Source organism: Dermacentor variabilis, chromosome 5, assembly GCF_050947875.1.
Source record: "Dermacentor variabilis isolate Ectoservices chromosome 5, ASM5094787v1, whole genome shotgun sequence".
NCBI lineage: Eukaryota > Metazoa > Arthropoda > Arachnida > Ixodida > Ixodidae > Dermacentor > Dermacentor variabilis.
Genome location: NC_134572.1, coordinates 15655908 through 15667524, shown reverse-complemented (window position 1 = coordinate 15667524; position 11617 = coordinate 15655908). Strand labels below are relative to the sequence as shown.

At 42.5% G+C, this 11617-nt stretch overlaps 1 protein-coding gene across 40 annotated transcripts in view; it reads right to left on the bottom strand.

Moving 5' to 3' along the window:
• Nucleotides 1-5659: 5659 nt before the first annotated feature.
• The window catches only part of LOC142582290 (cytoplasmic dynein 1 intermediate chain 1-like), a 102764-nt gene continuing 96806 nt past the window's right edge, over nucleotides 5660-11617 (bottom strand). For all 40 annotated transcript variants that reach the window (XM_075691800.1, XM_075691803.1, XM_075691804.1 and 37 more), the window contains one exon: nucleotides 5660-6277. In XM_075691800.1, coding sequence (XP_075547915.1) covers nucleotides 6122-6277 — 156 coding nt within the window. In that variant the 3' untranslated portion in view covers nucleotides 5660-6121. The remainder of the gene's footprint in view (nucleotides 6278-11617) is intronic.

The window sequence follows — 11617 nt, the reverse complement described above, 5'->3', positions numbered from 1 at the left end:
CCTCTACACTCTTACACTCTTAGAAAAATTTACACCCTTTGGGGCTTATCTTGTCCCACAACGATAATCGTCATCTGTCTTGCCCGCGTTTCCTTTCTTTAACGCTGCGAGCCCGGTACTTCCAAGACACGAATGGCATGCGCGTTATCAGTGTGACGCAGCATTCTTGACAGGAAAGTAGCGAGCGCCGAGTTTTCAAGAAAGGAAACGCAAGCAAGGCAGATGGCGATCATTGTTGTGGGACAAATATACATCCCAAAAGGTGCAACCGTGTTAAGAGTGTAGAAAAATTTACGCCCTTTGGGGCTTATCTTGTCCCATAACACTCTTAAAACGGTTGCACCCTTTGGGGTGTGTATTTGTCCCACAACAATCGTCATCTGCCTTGCTGGCGTTTCCTTTCTTGAAAACTCGGCTCTGGCTACTTTCCTGTCGAGAATGCTCCGTCACACTGATAACGCGCATGCCGTTCGTGACTGGGAAGTACCAGGCTCGCAGCGTTAAAGGAAACGCGGGCAAGACAGATGACGATTGTTGTTGTGGGACAAGATACGCCCCAAAGGGTGTAAATTCTTTCTAGCACTCTTAGAGAAATTTACACCCTTTCGGGCGTATCTTGTCCCACAACAACAATCGTCATCTGTCTTGCCCGCGTTTCCTTTCTCTAACGCGGCGAGCCCGGTACTTCCCAGTCACGAACGGCATGCGCGTTATCAGTGTGACGCAGCTTCTCGACAGGAAAGTAGCGAGCGCCGAGTTTTCAGGAAAGGAAACGCGGGCAAGACAGATGGCGATTATCGTTGTGGGACAAAAAACACCCCAAATGGTGCAACTGTTTTTAGAGTGTGTACACTCTTAGAAGAAGTTACACCCTTTGGGGCGTATCTTGTCCCACAACAATAATCATCTGTCTTGCCCGCGTTTCCTTTCTTTAACGCTGCGAGCCCGGTACTTCCCAGTCACGAACGGCATATGCGCGTCATCAGTGTGACGCAGCATTCTCGACAGGAAAGTAGCGAGCGCAGAGTTTTCAGGAAAGGAAACGCAAGCAAGGCAGATGACGATTACTGTTGTGGGACAAATACACACCCCAAAGGGAGCAACCGTTTTAAGAGTGTAGGAAAAGATTACGCCTTCTGGGGTGTATATTTGCCACACAACACTCTCTACACTCTTAGAAAAATTTGCACTCTTTGGGGCGTATCTTGTCCCACAACAATAATCGTCATCTGTCTTGCCCGCGTTTCCTTTCTTTAACGCTGCGAGCCCGATACTTCCCAGTCACGAACGGCATGCGCGTTATCAGTGTGACGCAGCATTCTCGACAGGAAAGTAGCCAGAGCAGAGTTTTCAAAAAAGGAAACGCCAGCAAGGCAGATGACGATTATTGTTGTGGGACAAATACACATCCCAAAGGGTGCAACCGTTTTAAGAGTGCAAGAAAAGTTTACTCCCTTTGGAGTGCCCCTTCTGCCACACAACGATAATCGTCATCTGCCTTGATGCGTTTCCTTTCGCTGCGAGCCCGGTACTTTCCAGTAATGAACAGCATGCGCGTTATCAGCATGATAGCATTCCCGACAGGAAAGTAGCGGGCGCAGTGTTTTCAAGAAAGGAAATGCATCAAGGCAGATGACGATTATCGTTGTGTGGCAGAAGGGGCACGCCAAAGGGTGTAAACTTAGAGTGTACACACTAAAAACAATTTGCACCCTTTGTGTATATTTGTCCCACAACAATCGTCATCTGCCTTGCTTGCGTTTCCTCTCTTGAAAACTCGGCGCTCGCTACTTTCCTGTCGAGAATGCTGCGTCACACTGATAACGCGCATGCCGTTCGTGACTGGGAAGTACCGGGCTCTCAGTGTTAAAGAAAGGAAACGCGGGCAAGACAAGACGATTATTGTTGTGGGACAAATATACGCCCCAAAGGGTGCAACTGTTTTTAGAGTGTATGCAAAGTTACACCCTTTGGCTTGCCTCTTCTGCCACACAACAATAATCGTTATCTGCCTTGATGCGTTTCCTTTCTTTAACGCTGCGAGCCCGGTACTTTCCAGTAACGAACGGCACGCGCGTTATCAGCATGATAGAATTTCCTGTCGGCAATTCTCTCATGCTGATAACGCGCGTGCGATGTGCTCAGACAGCATACATGCCTTGGCCTGTGTAGTCTTATTGCCACAGTATGCCTTGTCTTCCCTTGTGCTCTGGAACTGTGGTCTTTCCAGTGCCATGCTACAACCTCTCTGAAAAGCCTTGGCTGCCAGCTCAAGGATCGCTGTCCTCGACTTGTCTTGCAACGACCAAATTGGTGATGAAGGTGTTCTACAGCTGTGTCGCACTCCGAGCTGTGGCAGCAGAGCTATCCAGCAGCTGTTTCTAGCTAGCGTGGGTCTCCACTTCAATGAAGCGTACCAAGTTGCAACGGAGATGCTTGCAGTGTGCGGTAGCCTAAAGCATGACCTCTCCGAGAACAAGATTGATGAGAGAAGTATGGCGGCACTAGCTGCAGGTGTTGTGCAGAACTCTTCACTAGGCATCATGCTTTTGGAAGGTGTCGAGGGCTTTGGCGCCACAGATGTTGCTGCTTTCGCTAACTGTGCATACTGTTGTGTGGATTCTATCAGAATCAAGTTGGGTTGGATGAAAGTGAATGGTCAAGCCTGCAGAGAACTCGGGAAAATATTTATCAAGGATCTTTCGGCCTGGCTGCATACAGATGTTCTTTGGCATTTCCACAATGTTGCAGACTTTGCCAGTGTGCTGAAGCAGTGTGGAAGGCTTCAGGAGCTTACTGTTCCAGCACTCGGGTGTCCTCAGAAATTGGAAGAGTCTGCAAACTTCTTGCCAAGACTTGAAGCTGCTGTGGAACACCTGATAGACATACTCACACTGACAGACAATGTTAGGGTTCAAAGAGTGATAAATTCTGGATATGTCGGGAATGCAGAGATGTTGTCCAACTACCTGGTCAGGGCAAGGACACCGTGCAAACTTAAGTTCATGTACGGATCCCTCCATGGTTGGAACATTCCAGTCTTCATGGAAGCATTATCCACAACAAGAGCCTCATTAAACTTGACTTTGGCAACGCTGGAGTGGAAAGTTCATCCAAGCTGGCCGCTGCCTTGCTTCAGAATCGTACACTATAGCCATTTGTGCACTATATAATTTTAAGGCGGAGGAGCCTGGATTCTCTCAGATCACTGCATCGCCACTGATTGTTTGCTTTATACATGTGCTTGAGGGCAAACCGCTGCCATCTGCTTGACGCAATCACTTTTGTGCTGGGTGATGTGACTGGTGACTAGCGGTGCGCCGAGGCATTTGAGAGGGTCAGCTGCAGCACAAACTGTGATCTTAGATCGCATTGAGAGCCTTGCTGGATGAAGCATAGACCGAGAGGCGGATTAGAGCTGCTGAGTGTCGACGCAGAAATTCCTTTTTTAGGCCGACAGCGGTCGTGAGCAGTCAACCAGTCTGTGGCCCAGTGAAGGACTACAGACAAGCTAGGCGAGCTCTCTTTCCTGGATTTGTGCACACCCGAGTGTCACGGATGTTCACGCATAGCTTTATAGTAAACAGAAGTGTGAGGGCGAGTTAGTAAATCTTGATTTCATATTTAAGTGACAAGAGGCTCGAGACATCCTGTGGCCAAGTCACACACTTAGTGATGTGAATGGCAGCTTTCCGAGCATGCTGCCTACAGTTGACCTGACACGGGCACCCAGAGCTGCTGATGCTACAGGAATTCCGTGGTTCAGTCTGCGCTATGTCTGTGTATGTTTCCATCTCTTTTCGTCCTCGTTTTTTTTCGTTCGCTACGTATATGAACTCATAGTAGCAGCTGTTTCCCAAGCATGCAGAGTCACGTGACAAGAGGCAGCAACTATGGTTGATATCATCATCATCATCATCAGCCTGCTTACGCCCACTGCAGGGCAAAGGCCTCTCCCATACTTCAACAACCCCAACTATGGTTGGCAACACCTATCCTATTCATGCGGTCCATGGTAATATAACAACTACCATATATTTTATTATAGGATTGGTCTTACTGTAGTCCACCAAGTTGTTTGCCAAATCATTGCGTATGTAGTCTGGCAGTAGCTCTTGCAACTGAAAACTTCAGCAGATGAATTACTGCGCATTAAACCTTTGCAGTGCTAACTTACACCCACTTTACCACCGGTATGATCAGGAACTATTTCGCTTGTTTTAAGCACTGCAAGAAAAGTAGTCCCACAGAAAAACACATTGTTCAATATTTTTTCTGTTATTGTCTGTTGTTGCGGTCCTTTAGCAATACTTACAGTATGCTGCCATTCAATGGATTCCCCAAGGGTTTTTCGTGCATGTTTAGGGGAGAAAGAACACAACACCACGATCTCTTTCCTGCCTTCTTTTGCTTTCCATGGCTACAAAAAGCGAAATCTTTGCTGTTTCTCTTGGGGTCCTTGCATATACATTGAGGCTGACCATCCATCCTTTGCTCACACTTTACACTTGCGAATGGACCTCTTCTTTTATTTTTTAATGGGTCGAGCCCTTACATTGCCAAGGTTCCATTGGCATGTCAAGTGTCACTGTGCCTTGAGTCTCTCAGCTGCATTTAAACAAGCAGAAACTTCAATAAGTCAGAAAAAAGAAGCTCTCGCCACCATTTGACAGATTTTCACAGAAACGCTTAGCTTGCAACTCTGTTGACGGCGCCCATGTTGTCTTCCTGATCACTGTCATTAGTGAACTCATCAATGCACTCAGTGAGGGTTCTTCATCACATGGACGAACATACCAATTTTCCTCTTCACTAAAATGGTTGCTTTAAATAAAATCAAGCGAATAATTCCTGTAAAATATGCTTGAAGAGAACGCCACCAAGCTCCAACACTGGAAAAGCAGCAGAAGCTTGATGCTTCTTGCCTTTTGTTTGCTTTGTATAATGCTGACACCTCTAGGAAACATGGTAAAATAAAGTTTTGTGCATTTGTGCGACTGTCTAAAAGATGCCACCACATATTTCCGAGAAAAAGAATGCACTCAGCTTAAAACGCCTTGGCTGGCACAACTCGACAGTGTACCAGAACAGCCATTCCCTTATGGCGGGTGGCTCCCAACAACGGACCGCAAAGGGTTAATAGTGGAAATATTTTATTCCTATAAATGCCCCTTTCAACAGTATGTCGTGAATAAGTGTCCTTGCCCCCACCCCCCCCCCCCAAAAAAAAAAGTTTAATAAAAATTTGAGTCACAATTGCAAGACTGTTCGACAGAGTAAGGAGTGCTCATTTATTTGTGCATGAGAATGTGCCATGCACATCCCTGCGTCCAGGTATGATGCATCTCAATGAGCACATGAAAGCATGGCGACCCTACGGCTGCTGGGTTGACTAGAAGCGGCATCTCTAGGCGAACAAAGTTAGACATAAAACAAACTTAAGTTGCATAAAATGTAATTACAAGGCCTCCAATGTAGATGCTGAATCTGCCTGATAAAGAAATTATGTTTCGGGAACCACTGAGGAGAGCAGCGACTACTTCAGTGCTTGTCTCCATTAGAGGGCAGTCGAGGAGGGATGTAGAGTTCAGGCTTGTAAATGAACAGTATAGGTGGATAACTCCCACAATGTAAGGAATAAGACCACTTGTCCAGCAACAAAATTGCACATCATAGCTTTATTTATAAATGCTACACAATTACCCCTTTAATACAGGCCACCGGAACAAGCGATAGCGCCACCCATACTTATGCACATGAAAGGGGTTGTGCAACACAAGGAAAGGGATAAAAACAGGGACGGCAACCAAGGTGGCTGCATGTTGAGTTTTAATTTACTCTCTCTTTCTATAGAAATGTTGCCTACTCTGTACATGTGTACACACGCGGGTTCTGTGACGTGAGCAGAACCTTCACCTCTTTCCACATTCTTTCAGCTGCATGAGCAACAAAGAAGAAGAATGGTAAGAAAAATGTATGTTCCTTTAGCCCCCCCCCCCCTCCAACAGGCTTCTTAAATAACAGCGTTGCATGCGATAGCATAAATTAGCTGCACAGCAGTGCGGTTGGTGGTCACTGCAAAATGGCACCTCCAGGTGTTCCCGCATGAAGAGAACATCAATTAGGCGTAAGAGGAAAGCGGTGTGGATGAAGACAGAGTCACTGTTGTAGGTGCCAGGTTGAAGCTGTCGAGCTCCTGGTCAGCCTGGTTGTTCTTCAGCTCCTGAAGAGACTGCACAAACCTGGACCACTCATCGCTCTTTGGCACGGCCAGTTGCTGCATGTACAAGGCACGGAGGTCATGAGTGATCATCCTGCAATATCGCGCTTCGAAGTATACTGGACTCTCATCAAATGGAAACTCGAGGGACCAAGAAAGCAAGTTCTGTTTACTAAGAGAATGAGCTCGTGGGTACACAAACTGCTATTTTGAAAGGGGCAGATACTTTATTGTCAACAGTACATAATAAGTGTGGCACATGTGATTAGAAAGCTTCTTTTTACAAAGTTTCTACTTGCAAGCAGTCACTGATTAGAGCTAGCAGCACAAAACATCTTTACAAAAAAAGAGTAATTTAGTTAAAAGATTGCTGTTTTAGTGAAGCAACCACTTTCAAAGAGTCATAGATAACTTTGATCTTCAGCTCCAGCATGAGTGCATTGTGCAGGTGTTTATGTGCTGCCAGCAGAAACGATGAGCAAACTCGCAGTTCACCTGGCATTACCAACACAAAGAAACCACAGCAGGCCATGACTGCAACAAAGCCACACTAACTATGGCACCAACAAGAGCCGCATTGGCGAAAATGTAAAAATACTGCAAGCGAAAACCTGAAATGGAAAGGCGCTAACAGTGATGCCTGTTGTGATGTTGCTCAGATTGGCCACTCAGTATTATTATGGGTAATATGTTTACTTGCGTTTACCTGGAGTTTGAGAAAATGTGGTTCACTTCCACTTTCATTTCCGTTATCTTTAATAATGCAAGGTATCATTGAAAAATGAAAAGAGAAAAAAGAAAAGCTTCATTTTCCCTAAGCATTATATGCTGCTCACGGCAGTCAAATCATCTGGTCATCAGTCTATCACCTGTGCATAATTTTCTCATTAGATCCAATGATTAAACTCTAACTTTCAGGGAGGTGGTACGATACATTCAGTGCTGGACATGACTGAAATAAAATGGTGAATCTAGGCTAAGTAACGATTGCTGAAATTGGTCCTTTGTACATATAGGAAACTACAAATTTGCATAAATCTTTCTGCAATGCCCTTAATGACAAAACGATAGTCAAGGAAGTCTCATGGCAGAAAACCAGCATGAGTGATGGCAGCAATGACAGCGGTAAATGTGACAAGTAGAATAGCAGTTGCCCAACAGCAATTCTGATGACTTTAAAAAATGTGTTGCTATGAATTAAATTAACACAGTCGAAGGAGTGTCATCTGCTTATGTGCAGCAACTGCATGCCTGATGCACAAGTAATTTCAGATTCATGAGTGTAAGTCGACCAATCGGTGGGCCATATGTCATATATACTGTATGTATTCAAATATAAGGCAAGGTTGTTTTTTTTTCCAGTATCCTTAGCCTTTCGTGCTTGTCTGTTGCCCAATTTATTACTTCGTGCTATGCACTCTTGCCAGAAAATTAATAGAATAGTACTAGGCCAATTTGCCACCCCTCTTTGAATGCTACATAGTTAACATCCTTTCAATGCGAAAGCTATTGTTTACAATGCAGCAACATCAGCGCTGCGTTCAGTTCCTAGTGCATTATTGCTACTTGCAAGTATGTAAAGTGTGGGACATGTGATGCAACGTGCCACTGTCATATTCATGTAAACATGGCTACTACAAATGCAAAAAATGCAAATGCATTCAACGAAAACCAGCAGGTGCTGAATATCTTATGTAGGCCAGTTTTCGCTACATATATCATATATAGCCTATATCACTAAGCATATATCACTATAGCACATATCATATTCATATGTGAATAATATCACTAATATGACACATTTTGACCACTTCACTAGTTGTCCCATGTACCGAGAAATTGGGCTTAATTGGTGCCATTCTTCAAGACTGGGGATCGTTCGTCAGCGCTTAACTACCGACCAATTTCTTTAACAAGTAACATTTGTAAATTAGTCGTACATATTATACACTCCCAGGTCATGAACTACCTTGAAGAATATAACCTCATATTTAAGCAACAGCACCGTTTTCGCAGAGGCTATTCATGTGACACTCAGCTCGCTGGCTTTATTCACGACATACATTCATCAATAGACACCGGAATTCAAGTAGATGCCGTATTCCTAGATTATTTCAAAGCATCCGACCGTGTCCCTCATCGTCGACTTATTCACAAGCTTACACAGCTGAACATCGACTCTACTGTTGTCACATAGATAAAAGACTTTCTTTCTAACAGGATGCAATTTACATCGGTTAAGAGGAAGCTTTAGCTCAGGCCCAACTCTGATGCGGCCTATTCAAATACATGTAAAACGCAAAAACGTTTTTCTGAGATAACCCCTGGACCGATTTTGATGAAATTTGTTGTATTTGAGAGAGAAAGTTAAATTCTAGTGACTGTTGGAAGCCGAATTTCAATTTAGGGCTTGCATATTGTTAAAAGATTTTCAAAAATTCCAAAGTTCGAAAAAAATGGTAGCATGAAGTTTACAAATTCATAGCTCTGCACCAAGAACAGATATCGCAAATCTGTAAATGGCATCCATTAGATCATTGAAAGCGGACAAATACTATATGTCATTTTATATTTCACGTGAAATTGTTACATTGTTTACAGGGGTTCTGCAAAAGCTGTATTTCCATATTACTGAATTTTTCTATATGCATGTGTAACATGAATATAAGAAAATAGTCTGCTTTAGAAATATAGAAATATAGTCTGCTTTAGATGTACTATTAGATGCAATTTACAGGATTGTATTATAATTTTTCCTTGTTGAGTTACAGTGTTGTGAACTTGATAGTCTTGTTTTCTGAAAATTTTTGATTTTTGCCAATTTTTAATTAAGAATTGACGACGTAACTCAAAAATTCGAAACCAGCAGTCACTAGATTTTAAGTTTTTCTTTTAAATGCAACAAACCCCATCAAATTTGGTGCAGTGGTTGCCGAGAAAAACGAATCCTGCTTTTACATGTATTTAGATAGGAGCACCCGAGCTAAAGCTTCCTCTTAACAATCACAACTAATCTCTTGTCCCCGTAACATCTGGTGCACCACAGGGAAGTGTGCTTGGGCCCCTACTTTTTCTAATTTATATTAATGATCTACCAGATGGCATCAAATCCAATATCAGACTATTTGCTGATGACTGCGTCATATATCGTAATATTCTCTCTAGCTGTGATCATGACATTCTTCAATCTGACCTAAACGCAATAAACTAATGGTGTTCAACCTGGCTAATGCCTCTAAATCTCGCTAAAACTAAATTCATGTCTTTTACTAATCAGAACCCTCAAACTTCAACATCTTACATATTAAAAGACAGCCTTATTGAACAAGTTTCCAGCTACAAATATCTTGGCGTGCACCTAACCCCTAACTTGACGTGGAATAATCACATTAACCATATCCTCGCATATGCAAACCCTTCGCTTGATTTCCTTAAACGTAACCTCAAACATGCTCCCGTACACTTAAGCAAATTAGCATACACAACACTAATATGCCCTAAAATAGAGTATGCGTCAACCATATGGGATCCGCATCAGACATACCTAATAACTGACTTAGAAGCCCTGCAGAACCATGCTGTACGCTTCGTCTTTTCAGATTATTCACAAGAAACCAGTGTAACAGCATTAAAAAATCACGTTAAGCTTGAAGCCTTGTCCCTTTGTCGTAATATATGTTGTTCAACACTATTCCATAAGCTTTCCTATCATGTATCTCTCATAACGAGTTCATGTGTGAACCCTCAGCCATTTTTCCACGTCGGGATCATTCGTGCAAAATCAAATGCATCATATGTCATTCCCTCGCATTTGGTCAGTCATTTATACCTCGCACCGCAATAGAGTGGAATAATCTGCCATTGCACATTGTCACGGAAACAAATGCCTCGAAAATTACAGATGCTCTACACAGTACCATGTATACCTAACATATAACGTTTCACTTTCTGATTTGTAAACTGATTCTTTTTCTTCATGCGCCGATAATCAAAGCCTCCGCGACGTTGTCAGAGTTTGTGCAAATAATTTAAAGTCGCTGTACTAATAAATATTCTTATTTTTTATTTTTGGTTTTTTCTCTGTTTATACGTTGATGCACTGTAATTAATTTTGTCCCAGTTTTGTTTTTGTACTGTATTTACATTTACGCACTGTCCTTTGCCTCACCATGTAACCTTTACCCTATGTAATACTCTCCCTAGAGGGCTTTTAGGGTTACTGTAAATAAATAATAAATAAACAAAAATAAATAAATAAATAACTAAAACCCCATTTTGATAAAACTTGTTTGTGGTGCAAATAACGGGAATCATATAGTTTTACCTGAAAATGAAGGGCCCTATATATACATCTGAGGTGCATTGTGATCTACCAAGCTATGCACCTATGCATCTGTCTAGAACTTCAGAGAAGTGGCACTACAGTACTTTCAATCAGTGGAACTACCACCTGAATTGATTACAGGAAATATCTGCATTCTCACAGCTGCACAACTGCTAAGTCCCACTAATGACCCACACTCCAGTGAACAAGATCCTTCAGAGCTCTATGCTAATGTGGATTTCACCTTGTGGCACAGCTTCACAGCAGTGTACATTGCAACACTGCACGGCAACAAGTTTCAGTACTGAGAGCAATGATCACTGAACACACAAAATAAAATTATTTTTGGACCTTTCCTTTAAATAGACAATTGTGCAGGGAAAGTAGAAGGGCTGGAGTTCACACACGCTGTTCACACACGGTGTGTGAACATTCATGCAGGTTATAGACCAGATGTACTTAATTAGGGCATGCTAACTAGACAAGCTTACATGATCAAGTAGGTTATACACATGAAGGTGTGATAATGTTAGTGCGTCTTCCCCGTAATTTCCAGTCTTTATGAGCACCTTGTGCCACACTTAAGGTTACACTATGAATATAATGTAAGACTCATTTCAGGTCACTGGACTATGAAAGAAGATGAACCAAAGTGCTAGCGTGATATTTTGCAACAGTGTTTGCTTCCCAGGCACTTATAATGCAGATTGTTGCAACATGAATGGCTGCAAAGTGGAATACTATTAAACTGCATTAGTTAACAGTATATGGCCACCAAGCATTTAAATTATATGATAGATGGAACCAGAATATGTAAAATAATGTTGTAAAATATTAACCCTTTGAGGATCGATTTTTTTTTCGCCATATGCGACCGCCCAGGGTCAATTTTCTTTTATCGCAGATTCCAATTCTTATTCGGGACTTATTTCGAAAATATTTACTGTAATTTTTCTAGGGTGACCGTAAAGTGAGAAAAAAATATTTTGAGTTGGTATATATGTACTCTTCATTCATGACTAACAACAATAAAAAAGGAAATAAACTTATAAGAATTAAAAATTTGTTGCATT